Genomic DNA, 23711 nt, shown 5'->3' with positions numbered 1-23711 from the left:
GGAGGTGCCATCATGCTGTGGGGTCGAACTGCTTATTATACCAGTAGATATGCCTGAAAGTAAGATGCTGTTTGTGTTATTGAAAGGGCCAGTAGCACAAGGAATGAATAAAAGATTTCAGTCTGGATTTAGATCTGCAGAAAACATTCAAAATTAAATTACACAATAAAAGTAAGTGTTTATTTTTCCATTTGCAAAGTGAAAAAAGGTTTTGGGAGGAAGCTAATGTCAGTCTCTATTTTTAGCAATTTATGCTATTTATTCAGTTGAATTGTAAAAAAAAAAGAAAAAGTGTTTTACATCATTTTTTATCCTAATGATGTAAATAATATAAATTTGTGTTGTGAGAAAGAATAAGTTTTGTAAAAATGTAAACACGTTTTGATCTTCTTTCAGTTTGGCTTTAGGTTGATCAAATCTTTGTTGAATAATTCTCTAATTACTGTTCATATGAATTTATTGGTAAGAAAGTAAAGTGTAGATATTTTTTCCCAAAGCCTTATCACAATAAATGATCTAAATAGCAGGTAATCCCCTCACTGAAGTCTGGATTATCCAAAAAAAGCTCCATTAAATCCTGCCAGTCACATGGTACCTGTTACATAACATGAACATGTGGCCTTTATTTAACTTTTACACTCAGATTGAACTAAATGTCAAACTAAAAGCAGCACCGATTACTTTGCACTGGTCATTTTCATAAACAAGACAGCTAGCAGGACATGTGGTTCACACTGTTACCAGCAGACCTGCATGGAAAGTATGTGGATCCCAGAGGAACTTGCAGCATCGACACCTTCCTGGGGCTGATGTGTGCAGACGACCTCTACTGGCAGGCATGAGAACTGCATGTGCTTGAAACTTTCTGTTTCAATGTGCTCATCAAAACCTTTGTACTCTCACGTCTTCAGTTAGGATTGAAGTCGACATGTCTGGTAGAGCGTTTTCCGTTTTCAGCGGCAAACGTTTCTGTCAAAATACTTTTTCACTCTGTTGGAAAAGCTTATATCCACCTTTTCAATCCACTCTCCTCTCCACTGTCTCCTGTTGTCCAGTTACTGCCTTCAGTAACCTGAAGTCCCTGCAGTGTGACTCTAATAAGCTCTAAGCTATCTTTACACACCTTTATAATCACTAGCAGCTTCCTATGAAGCTGAATTGAGAGTTTTAGATTGAACCCATACATACCTTCTGCAATGTCTGATATTAACAATACACATTGTAAATTCAGCCTGGTGCTGAATTTAAAAATTGTATATGTTTGTATTTACGATGCTGATATCACAATAACTGTAATGTGCCTTAGTGAAAACACACATGCATTAGCAAAGCAAACCCTCAGATCTGGAGATAGAAATCTGATCTTTGAAACAAACCAAAAGGTGTTAAATCTGTGGGAAATTCAGTCAGTTGTGAGGATTTTATTTGCATTAACTCTTCATAATTTCAAATAGCCACACAGACTTTATTAGCCGTCGCGTTAACACTGATGACTCCTCCCTGTCCTAATGGACAAACAAGCTCCATCTGGATCATTTAACTTGGTTTCTGTAGCACTTTGCTCAACCGGCCGCTCCTGACCGGGCTTTTTGACGTTTAGACTTTTGATGCATCATATTCAGTGGTGGACTGGACATCGGGAACACCGGGTCATTTCCCGGCGGCCTGGCTGCTGCTCCAGTCAGGATCGCTGAGGGATGGGACCCAACCTTGGGTTCAGGTCACACTTACTAAAAAATGATCCATGCTGTTCGCGCGGCTCACTGGTTCATGCTAGGCTAAAAGTCACGTCAAGTTTATTTGAAAAGCACATCTAAGTAACAATGAAGTTCACAGTGCTTTGCATTGTAAAAACATCACAGTCACCAATTATGAAACACGCAAAAAAAAAACATTTTGTCAAATGCCATAATCAAAAATCATCAAGCAAATACAAATCAAATACACTATATTGCCAAAAGTATTTGCTCACCCATCCAAATGATCAGAATCAGGTGTTCCAATCGCTTCTTGTATATATTGTGGTGCTAAGCCATATAGCAATTTGTAAACTAATAACAGTATTTTGAAGTCTAATCTCTGAGCTACAGGGATTAGACTGTGGAAGGATTTAGAACTGGGTGATGTGATCTATTTCCCTGGTTTTAGTCAGAACATGATCAGCAGCGCTCTGGATCAGCTGCAGCTGTCTGAGTTTGTTTTTTTTAGGAAGAACAATGAAGACACTGCTGCAGTGATCAATGTGACTAAAGATAAATGCCTGGATGAGTTTCTCTAGATCTTTCTGGGACATTCGTTCTTTAATCTCAGATTCAGAGTGATAGAAGACGACGTTGTAATTGTCTTTTTATTTCTCTGAAGTGTCAGGTCAGAGTCCATCACTACACCTGCAAAAACTCAACAGACACCTCTCAACCACTCCTTTCATTTTCTGAGTCTGTCTGTCACAGCAATGCAGAAACACAGATTGTGCACAGGTGCTATATGAATGCCCGCAGAGATTAGATTACATTTTAAAGTTGTGAGATTTGCTGACTTTGATGTTTTGAACAGAAAATTCTTGCCAAACCAGTTAGACTTTACTTTAAATTCTTTGTGGAATCAAAGCCTGACATTCCTCCATCTACTTCCTGCTCAAACACACCTTGAATCTGGGTGGAACCAAAGTCTGCTGAAGGTGGAAGCTGATTGGTTGCTGCCTCTCTGCACTGACGTGATTTTCAGATCAGAGCTCAAACCGGTTTCTGTTTCAGAAAGTGAAACTCACACAGTCACTGTGACAGAGAGACGAAATGGAGCAGAATCAGATGGACCAAGAAACTTTGTCCTGTTCGATCTGTCTGGATCTACTGAAGGATCCAGTGACTATTCCCTGTGGACACAATTACTGTATGAACTGTATTAAAATCCACTGGAATGAAGAGGATCGGAAACGAATCCACAGCTGCCCTCAGTGCAGGGAGACATTCATACCGAGGCCTGTGCTAAAGAAGAACACTGTGCTAGCAGCTTTAGTAGAGCAGCTGAAGAAGACTGCACTCCAAGCTGCTGCTGCTGATCACTGCTATGCTGGACCTGAAGATGTGGCCTGTGATTTCTGCATTGGGAGGAAGCTGAAAGCCATCAACTCCTGTTTAATCTGTCTGGCCTCTTTCTGTGAGAAACACCTTCAGCCTCATTATGATTCAGTTACGTTTAAAAAACACAAGCTGGTGGAGCCGAACAAGAACCTCCAGGAGAACATCTGCTCTAAGCACGATAAGTTGTTGGAGATCTTCTGCCGCACTGATCAGAAGTGTGTCTGCAGTCTCTGTTTAACAGAGGAACATAAAGGCCATGACATAGTCTCAGCTGCAACAGAAAGGACTGAGAGGCAGAGAGAGCTGGAGGAGAGACGAGAAAACATCCAGCAGAGAATCCAGGACAGAGAGGAAGATGTGAAGCTGCTTCAACAGGAGGTGGAGGCCATCAGTCGCTCTGCTGATAAAACAGTGGAGGACAGTGAGAAGATCTTCACCCAGCTGATCCGTCTCCTCCAGAAAAGAAGCTCTGATGTGAAGCAGCAGATCAGATCCCAGCAGGAAACTGAAGTGAGTCGAGTCAAAGATGTTCAGGAGAAGCTGGAGAAGGAGATCACTGAGCTGAAGAGGAAAGACGCTGAGCTGGAGCAGCTCTCACACACAGAGGATCACACCCATTTTCTACACAGCTACCCCTCACTGTCAGTACTCAGTACACCTATCAAATTCTCCAACTTAGAATATCTTCCTCTAGGACACTTTGAGAAGGTAACAGCAGCTGTGTCAGAGCTCAGAGACAAACTACAGGACATCCTGAGACTCTCATGGACAAACATCTCACTGATGGTCACTGAGGTGGATGTTCTGCTGTCACAACCAGGATCAGAACCAAAGAGCAGAGCTGGATTCTTAAGATACTCATGTGAACTCACTCTGGATCCAAACACAGCATTCCCATGTTTGGGACTATCAGAGGGGAACAGGAAGGTGACATGGATGAATCAGCGTCAGTCTTATTCCAGTCATTCAGACAGATTCACTGATTGGACTCAGGTCCTGAGTAGAGAGAGTCTGACTGGACGTTGTTACTGGGAGGTGGAGTGGAGCGGAGAACTAGTTCGTGTAGCAGTAGCATACAAGAATATCAGCAGAGAAGGGGGGAATATGAGTGGCTTTGGATATAATGACAAATCTTGGGTATCAACTTGTTCCCATAGCAGTTCTAGTTTTACTCACAACAGCATCTGGACCTCCGTCTCAGGTCCAGTTTCCTCCAGAGTCGGAGTTTACCTGGATCACAGAGCAGGTCTTCTGTCCTTCTACAGCGTCTCTGAAACAATGACTCTCCTCCACAGAGTCCAGACCAAATTCACTCGGCCGCTGCTGGCTGGAGTTTATGTTAGTACAGTATCCTCTGCACAGTTCTGTAAACCCAGATAGATTTTCTTTCTTCTCTGTGATTGTTGATCAGGGTTTATTGTTTTGTTTCTCTTTAAATCCTGGTTTATTTTTGACTGTGTTCCACCAGCCATAAAGGAAATCACTGCTGATGTTTCCTTTCATTCTTATGACAGAAATATTTATCCACATGAAACTCTGAACTTCTCTTGCCTCTAATAGTTTGACTTTAATATTTGTATTGATGTGGTCAGATGTTCAGGTCTCTCTTCCACTGTTCTGCAGAACAAATGTTCTTTAAATCAGCTGAGACTGAAGTGAACTGAACTTACTTCTATTTTCTTTATTGTGATTCAAAGAAGAATCTGAAACTAGCATGAACTCACAGCTGATGCTGTTTTCTTGGGCATCTAGATTTAGATCAGAAAAAGAAATGTCTGCTATTCTGTCTCTTTGGCTTTCATCAATAAAACAACTTGATTACAGGAACATTTGGCAAATGTTCTCTTCATTATTATAATAAATTGTGAGTTTTGTTGTCCTTCAGAGTGCGTCGTGTCCTTCTGGAGAAGTTCAGATACTCAATGCATACAGAACCAACAGGAGCTGCAATCTGACCAGAGTTAAAGAGGATTACATTTAGCTTTAAGGCCAAGTTTCCAGCCTGGAATATTGTCCCAGTCCTCAGGGTAAAAACCATAACTATCAGTTAAAGTGTAAACATGTCCAAGGTCTGTTTCACAGTTTAGTTTATCATCTACTATTGTCCCAAGTTGACTGTCTGCATAAAGGACTTTGAACTTCTGCATTGCTGAACTGTGCTATACAAAAAAAACCCCCGATTGATTTATTGCACTTTTTAACTGAACTGATGTATTTCTCAAACTAAGTCTAGTAGTAAAGAAAATATTTAAAATATTCTAGTTTGAGCTGCATTCTAAAAAACTTACATGTTATACATTTATGTGCTTATTGATTAACTCAGTAGAAAACGCAGAGCAAGACAAACATATGGCTTAAAACCCAGTTTATTATAAGAAATGTACAAGAGCCGATCCATAAGAAATAGCAGTAAACAAACAAAAGTATATAGCAGACAAAACACAATCCGTCTACTAGGAACTATGCACAGTTTCTTTCTTTCCAGCTTCATCATGAGGTAAAAAGGAAACAGTTAACACTTCAGTCGTTGGCACTGGTCTTTTTCACTGAGCTCATGTTGTTTCTATGCAACACGCATCAACACATTTCTCAGCTCAGCCCACCAGAACACATTTTATTATTATAACTTTTATATTTGGGTTCGCAAAATTCTGTCCAGCTGAAGACTGGATGTGGTAACATTTGTGTTCACTGTAAGCAGCTCGTAGAGTTTTGTTTCTTCTTGGAAGTCGTGTTTCCGGTCAATAGAGCAACTTATCCTCTGGAGACGGCGCTCCAGAAAAATTTACAAATGTTTTTTTTTTTTTTTTTACAATATTCTCTCTCAAATCAGGTCATCCCATTCCCCTTCACTTGGTCAGCGCCTGCCTATGACACAACGTCCTCAGCACCAACAAAACAGGTCAGGAGACACACATCTGTAAAACATGCCCAGATTTTTTTGATTTTGCTATAAAACCTGTTGTGCCAATGTTACTTCCCTACAAAAAAAACCTAATAGAAACCCATGCAATCCCATAGAATTGCCCAATATATTTCCTTTTCCATGATTACAAAATGCCTCTAAATATATTACAGCAAAAACTACACATATACACACAGACTGGTTCCAGCAGAGGTCAGTATAGTCATTGGTTTGAATTTTTTGCGTCCATTCCTCTTGTGAAAAACGTCTCAGTTTTACTTCCAAGCTGCTTATTACACAGACTCCTCATAATTTTGAACCTTTGGGGATAAATCCAGAAAACCCGGCTCGGGTTCAAGATTACGAAAACAAAAGAAGTGCTGGAAGATCTGGGGAAGAAGAGCGAGGAAAACAATGTTACGATGGAGCTGCATGATTTTAAACATGCAATGAGGGACAATGTACATAAAAATGAGACACTTTACATTTTTACTCAAAATAATGGTTTAGATATACAAAAAATACAAAAAACAAAATAAATGAAATATGAAGACACTGCGAGATCTGAGGATTAGGAGGGACAATAGTTTAACTTTCATTTCCTCAAAACAATTCTCAATAACGGAGAGCTCACCACTGGTGCTGATGGCAATACACAGAATTCAAATAATTACACAATGTATACAATATACAAAAATCTACACTATCACTCAAATACAAAAGTTCAAAAAGGAGGGAGGGGTGAAAAAAAAAAACGGGTTGGTCACTCGGATGCATTCGCACCTTGAACACGAGGCGGATGGAAAACGGATGGTGGGAAAGGAGAACAGATTTCCAGATGCTGGCCGGAATCATCCAGCTGTTTTAAGGGTTAGCTTATTCAATATGTCATTTACAGAGAAGCTAAAAACAGGACAAAGCCAAGAAATCAAAACTCCACTGTACAAAAAAACATTTATTTTTGGGCGCTAAAAAATTTCAACTGGGTGTATTCATTTGAATAAAATTTCTTCCTTTAAGATATTTTGAACACATTTTAATTTACAAATCCCCCCCCGAAGATCGTCAATCAGCCGGAAAGCTGCAATCGGTGCAACTTTGGTAAGGAATGATACTTTAAGTCAGACAAGCAATCAAACAGTAACCAACTGTTCAAAATACAAACCGTTTCAGTGCCAGATTTTGTAAATGTATGTTAGTGCTTCAACAGATAAAAAAATCTACAAAAAGAGAAAACCAGCTGGGAGGAAAACCGACGACGGGTTTGGCAGTGGAGGATCTGATGATGTGTTGGCGTCGAGAAAGAAGCTCCATGTCGAAATAAAAACGACAACAATGGGTGGAAGGGGGAGGGAATAATAAAGTTAAGCAATATAAAAATACAATACCACAAAAAAATAATAAAAATAATAAACGGTACACCATTTCTGTTGTCTTTTTACAATTGTTCATTATTGCAGACGTAGTCCACCAAGTCTGTGACTCCTAACAGGTCGTCCTCGTCCTCGTCCTGCGCCGCCATTTCCTGTCCTGCCAGTCCGTTTGGGGCGGCGGCTGGTGTGGAACTCACAGTTTTAGGCGTCTCCAGGTGTGGAGCGGCGACGCCGTCCAAGTTCTTCGTCTCGCTCTGTCCGTTTGCAGGCTGCTTCTCCGCCGGGCGGCGGTCCAACGAGTTTGTTCCCTTTGAATCTTCCTTCTCTTCCTCCTCCACCTTCGTCTCCTTCGGCTTTTCCTCCTGCTGCTGCTCCTCCTCCTCGTCGTCGTCATCCGAGTCGATGCGGTTCACCCGCTTTCGTATGGGCCGATCCTCCTCTGAAGAGTCGTCTGAGTCAGAGTCCGAGTCTGAGTCCGAGTCTCGAGACGCTCGCCTGCGTTTCAGCGCCAGCCGCCTGCGCCGGGAGTCTTCTTCTGAGGAATCGACTCTTCGCTTCACCTTCAGGTCCTTCGACTCGTCTTCAGAGTCTCTGGAGAAACTCGCTGGAAGGAAGAAAAACGTTGCGTGAAAAAACAATAGGGCTGAAATGATTAAATGGAAAAATCGTGATAAATTGATGAAATAATAGCCAACTAATTTAGTAACCAATTAATCGTTAATTGGAGTATACGATTGCTATTCACCAAAACTGTACAAAATACATTTTGCAGTTAAAAATTTAAAACCCGTTTCTGTAAACCTGTTCTACCCAGAACTCCTCAAGTGTCACTTTAAGCTAAAGGAATGTTCTTAGTACATTCTAGGCAACAAAATGCCTATTTTTTTTTTTTGTTTGAAAAAAATTAATTGAATTATTTATTTGTATTTTCAATGTATTTCTAATATTGTATAAAATAAGTTTACGTGGCTAAATGAAAAATCTGCAGATTGTGCCCCATTTTTATCTAATTAATCACCAGAATAATCGATTAATTGTCAGACTGAACCGGGCTGATCTGGGTCCGATCAGCAGCAGAGACGGTTTCTGACTGACCGTCGCTGTCGGAGCTCTCCTGGCACCGCCTGGGTTTCATCTTGGCCCGGTTGGTTCCGGCCTGAGAGCCTTCGGACCCCGACGTCTCGCAGTAGTTCACCTCCTTCTTGTGGCTCCGCCGGGACCGCCGCCGACTCATGTCCAGGTCGCTGTCGCTGTAGTCACTCGACCGTTCCGTCTCTGCAGCGGAAATCAAGGCTCAATTAGTAAAAATAAACTGTTATAAATGTTTTTTGACAAAAATCTGGAACCAAGATTTTAAGACGTAGATTTATTTAGATTTAGGGATCTTGTTTTATTTTATGCATAAATTTAAACAGATTTTTCACTTTTTTTCCTAGAACTCCCAGCTTGATGGATGGATGATGAATAAATAGTTGAATTTACAGTTTGACCAACTAATAGAGACGAAAGATGGATGATAAACAATAAACCGATGACAGATGGACAGATATTTTATTTTCTTTAATTAAGCAGAGGTGAAAACTTGGTATTTCAAACCCAAACTTCCTTAAAAATCATATGAAAATCTGTTTATTTTGGTCAGATTTATCCTTAAAGCATCATTTTTATTGACTCCAACCCTTATAGCGCCCCGTTAATCTACAGAAGTTTCATTTTCATTTCCTCCCTTGTTCACATTTAACAGCCAAGCATCAAAGAGCTAAAGTCCAACCCGATTAAAAGAGTCTTCCTACCAATGTCGTCCTCCTCCACTTCATCATCTGTCTCGTCCTCTTCATCATCTGAGTACCACTTGGGTCTCCTCCTCTTCCTGGAGCTCTGCCTGCGTTTCTGCGGCCTCCTGCTCCACGACGACGCGTGGCGCCGCCCGCCGCGGTCGCTGCCGTTCGACTCCGCCTCCGTTTCCGGCTCCGTCTCGTTGTCGGACACGACAAACTCTTCCTCCGAGCTGAAACCGAGCACGAGGAGTTCAGTGGAGACGGGAAACCACGGCGCTGAGGGCGAGACCGAGGGGTTGAAACGTACCTTTCGCTGAGGCAAAACTCTTCCTCGCTCTCCTCTTCGTCCACGGTGCTGTCGCTGTCCAGGTCGTTGAGTCGCCGGCGCTTCTTCCTGCGCTGGGCGGCGTTGGGTCGCGGCGGACGGCCGTTCTCCTTCCCTTCCTGCGCCTGCAGGATGGTGGAGATGTCCTTGCCTCTGTGGCCCGTGATGTTGGCCATGTCCTTACCCCGACCGGCTCCTGCGTTAATAATTATTATGTAAAAATAAATACAAATATTAAAAAGCTGCTTTTTACTTCCCAAAGTATTAAACATTATCGGACACAAACATCCTTCCTACCTCCGCCTTCTGCTTCTTTGATGTCTTCCTCAATGGCCTCCTCGATTGCTTCGTCAAATTCATCAAATCTGTCAAACGAAAACAGTCGTTGGCACACTGTGCGTTTGTCATGTGATGCATCAGTACGCAGCTAAACTTCACATTAATGAGTTTGCACACTTTAAAAAGTAAGATTTTAATCACCATCTCAAATATGAGAACAATTTCCAACATTTTCACAAGGATAGTTTTACTTAACATGAATCCGGGTTAATAAAAACTTAAATCACAACATTTACAGTTTTACCCAAATTGGTTCAGGGTTCGTACGCTTTCCCACAGTAAAGTTCAAGGATTTTCAAGTTTTCAAACCTTTTCTGCATCACACTTTGGAAATAAAAAAATAACTAAATAGAAAAGACCATTTTAATTCGCTATTATATATAATTTATTACTGTGTTATTAATATTTTTTTGTGGTAGTGTTCTACAGAAGGAACAAAGTAAACCAAAATAAAATGTAATGTTTGAAATGTCTCGCATAAAGAAAGTACGCCCACTTTCTTTAGTAATCCCACCACATTTTATTCAGCGTGTGCGCCCCCTTCTGGATGCTTTCTATAGTCAAATAAAGCTGCTATTCCACTCTGTAAATTTCGAGATGTTGCACAAGTTGCATATGTTTTTCACAAACTTCCATTTATCTAAATAAAATCTGGGGTGTATGACCTTGATTTTCCCGTTAAAACCTGGAAACAGGGTGTTCTTTCTTCCTCTGTTTGCCTCTGACCTGTAGCTGATGGTTTTCTTGGCCCTCGTCGATCTGCGGCCCCAGCTCTTACTCCGCTTTGCTTCTTTCTTCTCCTTGATGACGATCTCAGGTTTTTCTTGCTCCACCTCCACCTGCGACGGGTTTAACATCTTTTATTTCACAAACATGAGCAGGCGAGCGACATGGTGTCCGGCCGGGCCTGGTTTGTACTTACAGAAGGCGTGATGATGTTCTCAACGCTGATCCCCACATAAATCAGCCGTTCCTTCCTGCACAAGTGGGAAACACATTAAACACGAAGAATTATAAACAGCAGCTGCAGTTTGAAACAAAACTAATAATTTTCAAACTATGATTTGTTGTTTTGGTTTTTCCATTTCAAAATATAATAAAGGAAAAAAAAGTGTTTTGGTTGTTTATAAAAAATAAATGAGAAAAACTGATATTTCCGATTTTTTATTTTTATAGTTACAGCAAAAACTATTTTATATTTTGTCGGTGCACCATTTGGGAAATCATGGATTGGACAACGGATGTATTACATTTTCACACTGTTCAAAATTACATTTTGAAAAAGGAAAGACGAAAAAAAAAAAGGTTTTTTTCTTCTTGCAATTTTGTTTTAAAACAGAAAAACCAAACAACAAACTACATATGGATTCTTTTGCTTTGTACATCTCATTAAACCCTAAAAAAATTATTTTAATGTGTTTCTTGCCAGGAATATCTTAAATTATCTATAGCTATCTATAGTTTAAAACAGAAAGCACAATGTATGTGAACTTATTAAATGCATCAAATGAAAGACAGTCAAGTATGGAGGTCCAGAAATGCCAAAAAAGAAAATTTATTAAATGACTAATGGAGTATCTTAATTATCTAAAACTGTAAACAAATACAAATTTATTATATTTAAACCCAAATATGTAACTGATAAAAACATATTTTCTGATATGTTCCAGGATACACGCTTTCCCCCAGTGGGGGAAGATAACGGCTGGATGTTGCAAGATATTGCAAATATTTATGTTGGTCTTCCTTCTTAAAGCCAGTGGGTGGGGCTAAAGCTGCTCTAGTGATAATTGGTCAAAAGCAGACTTCCTGTTTAGGTCGACCAATCAGGTCATTGGGGGCATTTATAACAGTTTAAATCATTTTCTGGTGTACAGAGGCACATAAACCATGACAACCTGTAGAAGCCTGTAGTGGGTCAGTGGGAGAGCAGAAATGAGAACTTTGATTAAAAGAAGAAGAAGAAAGTCCCACCTCCTCTCGGCCCGCTCCTTCTTCTTCAACGAGGCGTCGAGGTTCTGCAGCTGCTCCTCCAGTTTGTCGCAGAGCTGCTTCTGCAGATAGAAACAAAAGAACATCTATCCCTCATTCAGAGCTCTTCCCCACTGCTACCTTTGGTCAGCGACAGTCTGACATGAACGTACGTGCTGACAGGGCGGGCAGAACCATTCTCCGTCCGGGATGACCATGAGAGGCGGCCGCAGGCAGGCGGTGTGGTAGCCGCTGTCACACGAGTCGCACAGCAAGATCTGGAGGAGACGGTCAGATCAAGTCGCAAAAGATTCTGTTTGCATCCGGATACATTTTGCTGCTCCGTTTGATATCAATGTTTTCATTTTAAGGATGTTTTTGTCTCTTTTTTTTTTCTCTATACACCTAGAGGTATTTATTTCTCCATGACATTCAATCAGGCAGCCAGTCTTGGGATTTACAGACATAGTGACAATTTTTGGTATTATCTGGTGATAGTTTTACTCTAAAATATATAAAAATATTAAAAATACTCATGCCTGCAATGAGCAAATATAACTAACCAAAGCTAAAGTATCTTTGACTCATGACTGCAACTCATCGGTGGAAAAATACTTTTAACTTAATTGATTAATAGTCAGCGTAAACGATTAGTAAAATAATTGTTAGTTTCAGATCTCAGTAATTAATTTCAAGGTAAAACTCTGGAAATGATTACAAAAGAAAAACAGTATTCTAACCCATACATTCATTTCATTTTTGTAGTGACAACACTTGTTCTGTGTTTTGTCTGTTTCTCCTTTGTTGTTTCTTGTTCCTCTTTGCTCATCTGATTGGTTATTTTGCAGATCAATACCTCTGTTTGCTAATCTGTGCTGTTTGTTTTGTCTGCATTAATTGGTGATCAAGAATAAAATGTATATCTCAAGGAATGGCTGAAGGTTTGCAGACCAGCAGAGGCCCCGCCCACCCACCAGCTCAGGGTGATTTGGAAGACCACAGTGTTTGCAGGGGTCGTCGTTTGGAGGTAGATCGTCGTCGGAAGACGTGGAAGAGTCCGAGCTCCGCCTCTCCCGGTTCCGGTTCCTCCTCTTCCGGTTTCGCTCGACCTTGTAGTCTTCATCGCTGTCGTCCTCCTCCTCGCTCTCCTCCTCTTCGCTCGATGACTCCTCGCTGTTCTCGTCCTCGTCGTCGGAGTTTTTCCTTTTCCTGCGCGTTCGAGTGTTGGACCACCGAGTTCTCCGTCTTTTTCTCCCCTGAAAACAAAACAACTCAATTTAGTAAAAAAAAACATTAATCCCTGAATCAGTTTAGAAATGATCAGAAATAATAATCAGATATTGATCTTACTTTGGGTTTTGGCTGGCCCTCCTGATCAGCCTTTTTCTCTTTGGGTTTCTTTTGAACAGTCTTCACATCCGCTTTTTCCTCTTCCTCCTCTTCTTTCTTGTCTTGGTCTTCATCACGGTCCTGAGGAAGAGTAGTGGGCGGGGGTTTCTCCATCTTCTTCTCCTGAACCTCCACAGCCTTCTGCGTTGGCCTGGAGATCCTCGGCGACCGCCTCAGACACCGCCCCGTGTTTGTGTCCGACTCCGAGTCGCCGTGGCGATCCTCCCTCTGCAGCTCGGCTCTCCTCCTGAGCGCCGGTGGCTTGTTTCGTCGGCGTGCGCCCCCTTGTGGCGGAGAGCCTCCGTCGCCGTTCCGCACCTGTTCTGGTTTCCTGCCGCAGTCTGCAGGCGCGTCACCGGCTGCTCCTTTGGTTTGTTTTTCCTCCGTTTCTTTTGACGACTCGGATTCTTTGCTTGAATTTGTTGGACTCGACTCAGTTTTGTTTTGCTTCTGAGCTTCTTCATCCGTTATTTCACTTTTTTGGGAGTCCTCTTCCTTTCCTTTGTCAGGTGAAATTTCTTTCTTATTTTCTGATGGTGGGTCCTTGGCTGTCAACGACACTTTCTCCTCTTTCCGTTTAGATTCTGTTTCTTTGGGGGATTTTTTCTTCTCGGCAGGACTGGATGGTTTATCTGTCTGTTTGCAGGGTTTCTGTTTGGAGTTTTTCTCGTCGGTTTGCATCTTCGTCCGATTGTTTTCATCACCCGATTCTTCTCCTGTCGGCCTGGAGTCGCATATCGTACCATCTTTGCAGTTTGAATCTTTCTTTACGTCCTGCTGATTTTCTGAACTCACCTCTTCGACGTCGTCGCTCTTCCTGCTGGTTGCACATGACTCTGATTTGTCCTTGTTTACATGAGGTGCTTCTGTTCTCTCTCCTGATATGTCAGTGATTATTGGTTTGTCTGTTTTTGCATCCGCACACTGAATTATTGTAGCTTTAGGTTCAGCAGATTTCTGCGCAGGATCTTTATCTGAAGGATCCTTTACCGTAGGATCTTCTATTGTTGAATCCTTCTCCGACAGATCTTTCGCTACAGGATCTGTTTTCATTGCATCAGGATCCTTCTCTGCAGGCTCTTTCTCCGCAGAAACTTTTTTCAGCACATCCTTCGTTGCAGACTCTATTTCTACAGAATCTTTTTTTGTTGAATCTCTCTCTGCATGATCTTTTATTGTTGGATCTTTTGTCAAATCTTTCGCCACAGGGCCCTTTTCTGCAGACGTTTTTGTCGTCTGATCCGTCTTTGCAGACTCCATCTCTACAGGATTTTTTGCCATTAAATCTTTTATTGTTGGATCTTTTGACACAACATTTTTTGTCGAGTCCTTCTCTGCAGGATCTTTCTCCACTGGAACTTTTGTCACCAGATCTTTCTCAACAGAATCTTTTGTCGTCAAATCTTTCTTTGTAGGATCTTTCTCTGCAGAAACTTTTGTCAAATCTTCCTCTACAGCATCTTTTTCTGCAGAAACTTTCTCTGCAGGATGTTTTGCCATTGAATCTTTTATCAACGGATTGTTCGCCACAGGATCTTTCTCTGCAGAGAAGTTTTTTGTCTGATGTTTCTCTACAGGATCATTTGTCATTGTATCTTTCTTTGGCGGATCCTTTGTCGTTAGCTCCTTTATTGTTGGATCTTTTGCCACAGGATCTTTTTCCATTGAATCTTTCGTTGCAGAGTCTTTCTCTGTAGGATCCTCCTCTGCAGAAACTTTTGTCACCAGAACTTTTTCTGACAGATCTTTTATCATCTGATCTTTCTCTAGAGGATCTTTTATCGTCTGGTCTTTCATCGTTTGATCTTTCTCTAGAGGATCTTTTATCGTCTGATCTTTCTCTAGAGGATCTTTTATCGTCTGATCTTTCTCTAGAGGATCTTTTATCGTCTGATCTTTCTCTAGAGGATCTTTTATCGTCTGATCTTTCTCTACGGGATCTTTTATCGTCTGATCTTTCTCTACGGGATCTTTTATCGTCTGATCTTTCTCTAGAGGATCTTTTATCGTCTGATCTTTCTCTACAGGATCTTTTATCGTCTGATCTTTCTCTACAGGATCTTTTATCGTCTGATCTTTCTCTACGGGATCTTTTATCGTCTGATCTTTCTCTAGAGGATCTTTTATCGTCTGATCTTTCTCTACAGGATCTTTTATCGTCTGATCTTTCTCTACAGGATCTTTTATCGTCTGATCTTTCTCTAGAGGATCTTTTATCGTCTGATCTTTCTCTACAGGATCTTTTATCGTCTGATCTTTCTCTACAGGATCTTTTATCGTCTGATCTTTCTCTAGAGGATCTTTTATCGTCTGATCTTTCTCTACAGGATCTTTTATCGTCTGATCTTTCTCTACAGGATCTTTTATCGTCTGATCTTTCTCTAGAGGATCTTTTATCGTCTGATCTTTCTCTACAGGATCTTTTATCGTCTGATCTTTCTCTAGAGGATCTTTTATCGTCTGATCTTTCTCTACAGGATCTTTTATCGTCTGATCTTTCTCTACGGGATCTTTTGCCTGATCTTTCTCTGCAGAAACTTCCTCTGCAAGATCCACATCTTTAGTTTTGATGCTTTCCTTCATGTCTTTCGCTTCAGATGAATCCGACTCGCCACCACTCAACTCTTTTTTCGACTCGGATGTGTCCATTTTCACGCAGGATGACTTTCCCTCCGACTCTGCAGATGTAAGATCAGGATTTGCTTTATCTGTTTCTCTCACTTTGACCTCTGCTGGTTCGGATTTGTCCATTTTCTCCTCCTCTTCCTGATTGGATGATTTGTCCCCATCTTCACACGCCAGCGTTGATTCTTGGGGAGGTTTGTATGTTTCTCTGTTTTTTGTTTTCTTCTCTTCTGTTCTTGTCGAATCGTCCCGGAGTGATTTATTGCCGCCAGCAGGAAGGTTTTCTGTGGGTTTGTCTTTACTCCTCTGTTTCTCGGGTTCTCCGTCCACTGGAGGCAGAACTTCACCGTTCACCTGATCTTTTATTCTCTGGACTTTCTGCTCCGGATTTGACTCAGGAACAGACGGATTTTGTGACATGATGGTGCCGTTTTTCTCACCAAAGTCCTCGCTGAACTTCATTCCCCGTTTCTTCAGTGGGATTTTGGCCTGCTGGTCATTTTTTAGGGTTTGCTGGATCTCCTCCGAGCCGCTCTTCTTCACCTCCTCTCCCTTTACGGCGGCACAGGGCGGCGTCGGGTCGGTCGGAAGCAGTTTGGAGTCCGCCGCCTCCATCGGCTCTTCTTTGATGCTTTGAGCCTTCGCGCTGATGGTTTCTGAAACGAGTTCTGGCTCCAGTTTAGCTTCGATGACGCCGTTTAGTGACAGTTTGGCTTCTGGTTTCACCTCCAAGTTTTCTGTCCCTTCATTTTTGTCTTTCAGGTCTTCATCCGACGTATCGTCAGTCCCTTTTGTGTCGCCTTAAAAACAAGACAAAGGATGAGGGATGGCTTTGGATTCAACTCAAAATTAAACATTTGAATTCAAATGCAAATCTTTGAATTTCAGTTCAAAAACGAATTGAAATTCATTTTGGATTTTCAAATCAAAATATTTTCATTGATACAATAAATGTCCACCTTTGTGGTCACACAGAGAGCTGTATCCTAGAATGGAAAATTTAGTGGAAGGAAAAATCGTCTAAATGAACAGCAATAAACTTGGCATTTAGTAAAGAAATAGAATGTGATTCTTTTCTTCCACTGAACTTTCCATTAATATTTGTGTTACAGCTAATAGGCAAAAACCAAATTCATCAAGACTCTATGTAGCCTTGTCACAATAAATTGTTCCAGAAATTATGGCGATAAACGATACAATTTTATTTTGAGACCATTTTCAACTTAATAGCAGTGTAGGCTTATTAATCCTGGTACACCAATTCAAAGATAAAAAAATATTCTAAAAAACATTTACAGTGGAACTGGAAAACATTAAACATAAAAATAAACAAAACAACAACATTTAAAATGGATTATGAAATCTCTGTGACCAAAATTGCATTCTGAAAAATAATCATCCAGGGAAAACAGGCAAAAGGGACAGGTAATGTAAACTAACTGTCTCGTTAGGCTGTCAAATGCTTGCAGCGTTTCTCAAAACGTCGGCTTTTCAACGATATTAAAGGGGCGGGTCTCTCTAAAGACTATAGTCTGTAGAGAAAATGATTGCGCCTTATAATGCAATTAATTTATTTATTGCTTATTGTGAGAGAATAAACTAACTATGCAGTGGATTTTTCCTCCATTAATCTCCAAATGTGCTCCTATGGTTGATTATTTCATGATCAGCGTGTAAAAATGAGGCTTCAGCAGTCCAACCTTTGTCTTTGTCCGTCTCCCCCTCTGTTTTACTTTTCAGTTCCAGGTCTCTCTTCAGCAGCTCGGGGTCGATTTGTGTCTTTAGGAGAGCGACAACTTCAGCCAGGTCATTTCTGGTTCTAAAGGAGGAAAAAATAAACACATTTCACTGATCAGTCTGCAGACATCAAGACATTGTTTTACCGTGGTTGGAGCATTTAGCTGCCAGCCGACCTGACGATGCATTTCCACGACGCGCTGTCCAGGTCGTCCTGCTCCTCCACGTAAACCCGCACGTTGTCGTCCTGGTCCAGCTGGAACCAGTACATCTGCCCGTCCTTGTCCCGGCCAATCGGCTGCAGCCGCATTTTGTCCGGATCTTCATCGTTGATGGCGGTTTTGAACTTCACGTTCTCGTCAAACTGGATCTCGCATAAATACTGAAGCAAGCACAAGGGAAACAAGGGACAATGTGGCAAATGATGCAAAAATCTTTTTACAAGAATAAAGTTAAAATATTCCAAGAATAAAATAAGAAAATAAAGTAGAACTATTACAAGAATAAAGTCCTAATATGGCAACAAAGTAATATTTTGAGAATAAAGTCATAATTTTCTGACTTTATTTTTGTAATTTTATTTTGCTTTTCTTTTTTAGCGAGGCCATGTTACTCGGTCTTTGCTGCCTCATCCTTACTTAATGTCTACTTAAAGTCGAATAACAAAAATTGAGCTATTTAAGTTCTTCAAAGATTAAAAACGTTTGTGTCCAATCCGTCTGCTTGGCATTTTTTTTCTCATATATGCAGAAAGAAGCAGGTTAGTGAGGAAGAAACATTGTAAAATACCTTGCAAATATTTCTAAAATAAAAATCACAAAATCTGTGATTTTTATTGTAAGAAACAAAGAAAATACAAACAATGATGAAATCCTGAAGGGGCTGGGTCATTTTTTGTAGCAGACGAATCCAAACCTGCTGAGTTTTATCAACTGAAATTAAATTGAGTTTGAACGCATAAAGAAATAAACTTTACTGTCCACTAGTCGGCCCAGCAGACTCTTACCTTCAGGATGTCCGTCTTGCACTCCATGGACAGCTCCTTGTATCCGTTCTGCTCCAGTTCCCACGCCCAGGTTGTGTTGAACTCCTGGCATATCTGCAACAAAAACAAAACTGACCGACTCAGACTCCTGGGAGTAAAAACTATTTACCAAGAGAAACCATTAATCTATTAACTTCAGTAATGTCAGATACTCTATTTTATTAATGTTATTATTGAATGCCACAGAAACAAGACATACAAAGTTTCATGTACTTATAACTTTGAACTGTCATCCAACTGTCTCTTGATTTAATTTCTAATCTAAATTGGGAAAATGTTGATTTTTAGAGCAAAATCTGCAGCTGAAAACAGAACGTTGCTGTTTTATGATACGTCAAGTCTGAGACTTGTTCTGCATTTAAGCGTTGGTCTTTACATATATTTATAAACGAACAGTCACACTGGAAAAATGAACAAAAGATAGAAATTCATCCCGGTTAGCGCTCAGGTTCAGGATTGATTGATGCAAAAGCATTTCTCAGTTTCATCTTTGACCTGATGGCAAAAAGCTGGATTCTATGATCTTCAGACAAATTTTCATTTCAGACATGGAGCTAGCCTCTCTTTTTTGGTCTAATTTCAGTTCAGTCAGCATTCAAGTTTACCCAGCGTGGAGTTAGAAAATCTGAAAACGATATTGTCAAAAATACTCACGAAGATAAACAGTCTAGATGCTGCAAGGCACAGAGAGCAGCTAAACTGGTTTTTGTTCTTGCAACAATGACAGTAAAGATTTATTATGAAAGCGAAGTTGGATTATGGCTGCTGAACATATTGTATTGCAAAGTGCAATTATTTTAGTAATCGATTATTCTGACGATTAATCGGATTAAGAAAATGGTTACATTATGCAGATTTTTCACTCAACTAAAGTTTATTGTATCCACTATCAAAAATAGATTAAAGTACACAGAAATCATTCAATTTCTTATTAAATGAGAAGAAAAGACATTTAAAATTCACTCATCCCGACAATTCAATTTTATTTTATCATCTTGAAAAAGTCAGACGAGAAACAGAGAATCCTACCCTCAGGAAAATTGTGGTTCAGTCTCGCACACAGCACCAACACACCAGACAATACAGCAATACAGTGAACCCTCGTTTTTCACAGGGGTTACGTTCCAAAAAGAAGCCTTGATAGGCGAAATCTGTGAAGTAGTTACCTTTATACACAGCATAATTAAATACTCTACATTGAAACCAAAGAACAAAATCTGTTTTTTTAAAAACAAATAGAATGCTTTCTTACAAATAACTACAGTAAAAGAATCATTTTAATCATCAATACAAAGTACAGTAAGACTAATTGTGACTGGCGTATTTCACTGTTCCTCTGACTGTGACGCTGCGGCCTGACTCCGCTCTCTAGTGGCTTTTTCTTCTGAAGCCTGAGGTGCAGGTGAGTTTTTTCGAGAGAAGAACATTTTTATCAGTAGCTGTTGTTGTTGCTCTTTTTTCTTCTGGGCAAAATATTTGCCAAAATTTGCCAAGCTGTATCACGTATATTTAAATACCGTAATGTTATTGGCACACAGGTAGAGAAGAAACGCGGAGGCTGTTTAGCCAATCAGGACGCAGAACACAATGCACTGCGAAGCAGCGAGGCTGTGAAAGGTGAACCGCGTTACAGCGAGGGTTCACTGTACTTAAATCCTTTTTTTTTTTACATTAACAGCCCGATCCTATAGTCCCTCTGTTTCTATTGTACTCCTGTTAGCCCTCCTTCCAGTCTCCAGTGAGGGGTTGAAGAGTTTTATTGGCTGGTGTTATCCATAATAGCTTTGAGTTTCTGTAATGTTCTCCTCTCTACCAGAGAGTCCAGCCTTGTATGTAAATATTACATAAAACCGCATGAAAACCACATTTATTTCTTCTATTCTTCCTTCAGCAGACATTTAAAATGACAAAAGCAAACTTCATCCTTTCCCACTAAACAGCCTGGAGGCTGAGCGCTTACCTTGACGAGGTATTTCTCCCATCTGTCTGCAGAAACCGACTTCCCAATCTTCCTCAGCAACTTGACGTGAAGATCAACCAGCAGCTTTGGAACTGAGGAGACAGGGCAACGTTACCCGGGTGACAGATTCATCCCTGAATCTGAGCAGATGAACAAGTTTTTAAACATGCCGACTCCTCCTCACCGTGGATTCACCGACCTGAAACTCTGGGCCGATATCAATATTTGGTTCTAAGAAGAGAAGTTTATTTGCAAGACAATTCAAAGTGCTTCACAGGAGGAAAATGTAAAGAAAGAAACGCCTGGATGAGTCTCTCTAGATCTAAAAACAGCAAATCCAGATTAAATAAATCAGTGAAAAAAAATTATGAAAACATAACAGAGAAAAAAGAAAGGTTTAACTGCAGCTAAATTATATTTATTAGACTTACAAAACTATATATTACATACAATTTCTATTTATAGATTTCTAATTTCTATTTATAGTTTTAAATTTGAAAAAGAATTTATGAAAGACTGTTTACACTAATAATTAGACATATTCTTACAATTATATTTATGTATATAAAAAATACACAGTAAAACACTGTTTCCCAAACCTGGTCCTCCAAGCTCACTGCCCTGCATGTTTTAGGTATTTCTTTGCTTCAGTCCAGCTGATTTCAACTGACGACTGATTAACAGGCGTTTGTTGAACTGCAGTCAGTTGAATGAGGCCATTAAAGCAGGGAAACCTCTGAAACATGTAGGACAGTGAGCCTTGAGGACCAGGGTTGGGAAACACTGCACTAAAAAACTAGTTCTTAAAGTTGCATCTATAAGAAAAAAAACTACCTTGCAGATAAAAGTAAAAAAATAAACAAATAATAATTTTAAAAAAAATAAGGCAACATTTTCCAAACAATTTAGTTATTTAGTTTAGTAAAGCCAATTTTGTTAGGCTTAAAATATATATATATATTTTTATACATAAGCTAAAAAAAAAGCAATAAAATTGAGTTAAACTTCAGTACAAATCAGAATTTTAAACACATCATACCCAATTATTAGAGCTGCAATAATAATGAAAATGTCAAAATTTCAGTTTATATCATTTTAAAAATGACCTTTGTGATGCTGCTTAATATTTGGATTATAAAATATTCAATAAATTCAATATAGATTGAATTTTATTACTGATCTATAAACAAACTTGCTAACTTTATATCATTTGTAATATTTTTATTAAATACGCAAAATTGTCGATATCAAATGACATTTGCCCTTTTTACTCATTTACTTTCTAACAAATGAGTGAACTGACTTGTTTTGACCGAGACGACCTGTTCAGTTAAATGAAAACTATTTCAACCAAATCATTTTGTTTGAGCGGTCCATAATTTACAAATAAACACGTCACACAAACTTAAAGATGAATTAAAAACTCAAATTTAAAAGCATTTTTCTGTAATTTTGGGTTGATTTGCACTCAAAAAAAAAAAAGGATGATCAATTTTAAAATAAAATAAAATCAGGTATTTGTGTATGTCTGAATTTAAAATTCTGGCAATTTTACACCTAAAGACATTCTGTAACATTACAAGCTGCAGGTTTTCAATATTAAGGGGTGAGTTTTCTCTACCTGTTGCTGTAAATTGTTTTAAACAATAACATAGCGCCCCCCTGAGACGATTTATTGCCATTACATGTCAGCATTTAAACGTAGCTCCTTGGAGTGGAGAAAAACTCAACCTAATCTAATGAACGCATCACGCTGCTCTGAGAAAATGCATCACGTTGGGTCCATTTAGGACTTTTCATTACGATTAATTTAATAAAATAAAGTTTCCACAGTGCAGCTTGAGCACATGTTAATGAGAGGTAGAAATTAAACCCCAATCAGCAGCACTTCAAATAGGAAGCGCACGAAAAGCGTCAATTTAGCCGCAATAAGCACCGGAAGACAACGTATCGACATTTTAAACAACATAAAAACACATTTAAAATAGATTCAAATATTATTTACAAAGATAAACTTGCCTAAGTAATACAAGTACTTGGTGAAGTTACTTGTAAATAGGAAAATACATGACGAGAAGTCTGCTTGGGTATTTAAATTAGTTTTATTTTGAAAGCCTAAGCCGGACATCGTCACCCTTGCGGCTAACTTAGCCTCAGCTCAGCTATCCACTACCTGAGAATATATTTAACTGTAAATAAAGTGCATAATCCAACATCCGTGTAACACTCTGACCGATTTATCAGCAGCATACAGTTTTACACGGCTCGTTGCGAGAGCTCGCATCACGCCCACGGGCACACAGGCAGTGTTTTCACCGCACATTTATGCTTGTGTTGTTGCACGACAAGCAGATAAAGGCTGGGGGAAAATTAAGCTCAATTCAAAAGCTAAAAAGTGACAGAAAACATCGAACAAATCGACATGTTTGCGTTTTAATCAACATGAAGATAGGCGGGGAGACGTTTAAAACCTTGAATAGCATGGCTGGGAGGCGGTTGAGTTGAGTTTAAGTAAACACGAAGGTTAAAAAAATCCACACAATAACAGCTAACATTAGCGGTTAGCACGTTAGCTCAGTCCCATTATCATTAATGCAAGGCAGGAGCCTCTCCGCGTCCTCCGAGCCTCCTGCTGCGGGCTTTCTTGCCCTACCTGAGGATGTGTCCTGCAGGTATCTTTCCAGCTGAGGGAAGGTGAGCTCCGGCAAGTCCAACAGGGCTCCGTATCGCTCCAGGAACGAGCAAACCACGGCGTAATTTGGACACAAACCGGGGGGAGAACTCGCCGTTGCCGCCGAAGCAGCCATCTTTTCCACACCAGTGTCAAGCCCCAAGCGGCGAGAGTGCACACAACTTCCGGTGTTGTTACAAAATAAAACAATACCGGAACAAGCCATGTTAATAACAAGGCAGGTGCCATGTTTTGGTTTTTTTTACACTTAAATGACGTGAACATTTGTTTCACTGAAAACAAATACATTTTAAAAATGTATCTTTTCAAATAGATTGTAATCTTTTCTTTTGGATTGCAATGATATATTTAACCATTCATTCACTTTTGTTGTCAATATAGAAATAACCCAAATTGTCCCTTTCAGGATATTACGATGTGTTTGGATTAAAAATAGCAATATATGTTTCACTAGAGATTAAGTATTTAAGTGTTTCCTCAGTACTGCAATTT

The 23711-nt window shown here is 39.9% G+C and overlaps 2 protein-coding genes across 4 annotated transcripts; one reads left to right on the top strand and one right to left on the bottom strand.

Annotated features, from left to right (window-relative positions):
* The first annotated feature begins 2733 nt into the window (after positions 1 to 2733).
* LOC114152555 (tripartite motif-containing protein 16-like) lies at positions 2734 to 4909 on the top strand. The gene has a single exon (XM_028030481.1). The coding sequence runs from the start codon at positions 2793 to 2795 to the stop codon at positions 4458 to 4460; it is 1668 nt and encodes a 555-aa protein (XP_027886282.1). The 5' UTR covers positions 2734 to 2792; the 3' UTR covers positions 4461 to 4909.
* A 519-nt stretch (positions 4910 to 5428) lies between these two features.
* On the bottom strand, positions 5429 to 23365 carry rsf1b.1 (remodeling and spacing factor 1b, tandem duplicate 1). Of its 3 annotated transcripts, none has more exons than XM_028030477.1 (17): positions 23181 to 23365; positions 20528 to 20619; positions 18529 to 18621; positions 17699 to 17904; positions 17486 to 17604; positions 14701 to 16585; positions 13122 to 14553; positions 12746 to 13027; positions 11945 to 12049; positions 11775 to 11854; positions 10723 to 10777; positions 10527 to 10639; positions 9759 to 9826; positions 9444 to 9657; positions 9152 to 9366; positions 8454 to 8633; positions 5429 to 7962 (listed from the first exon to the last, which is right to left on the bottom strand). In XM_028030477.1, exons 1-17 carry the CDS (start codon positions 23332 to 23334, stop codon positions 7424 to 7426), a joined length of 5832 nt encoding a protein of 1943 aa, XP_027886278.1. In that variant the 5' UTR covers positions 23335 to 23365; the 3' UTR covers positions 5429 to 7423. The 3 variants fall into 3 exon arrangements, with proteins under 3 accessions (XP_027886278.1, XP_027886277.1, XP_027886276.1); XM_028030476.1 differs by having other exon boundaries at positions 13122 to 14905; positions 14981 to 16585; XM_028030475.1 differs by having other exon boundaries at positions 13122 to 16585.
* Positions 23366 to 23711: the final 346 nt, after the last annotated feature.

This window comes from Xiphophorus couchianus, chromosome 11, assembly GCF_001444195.1.
Source record: "Xiphophorus couchianus chromosome 11, X_couchianus-1.0, whole genome shotgun sequence".
NCBI lineage: Eukaryota > Metazoa > Chordata > Actinopteri > Cyprinodontiformes > Poeciliidae > Xiphophorus > Xiphophorus couchianus.
The sequence above is the reverse complement of the archived record's forward strand: the minus strand, read 5'-3'. Positions and strand labels throughout refer to the sequence as shown.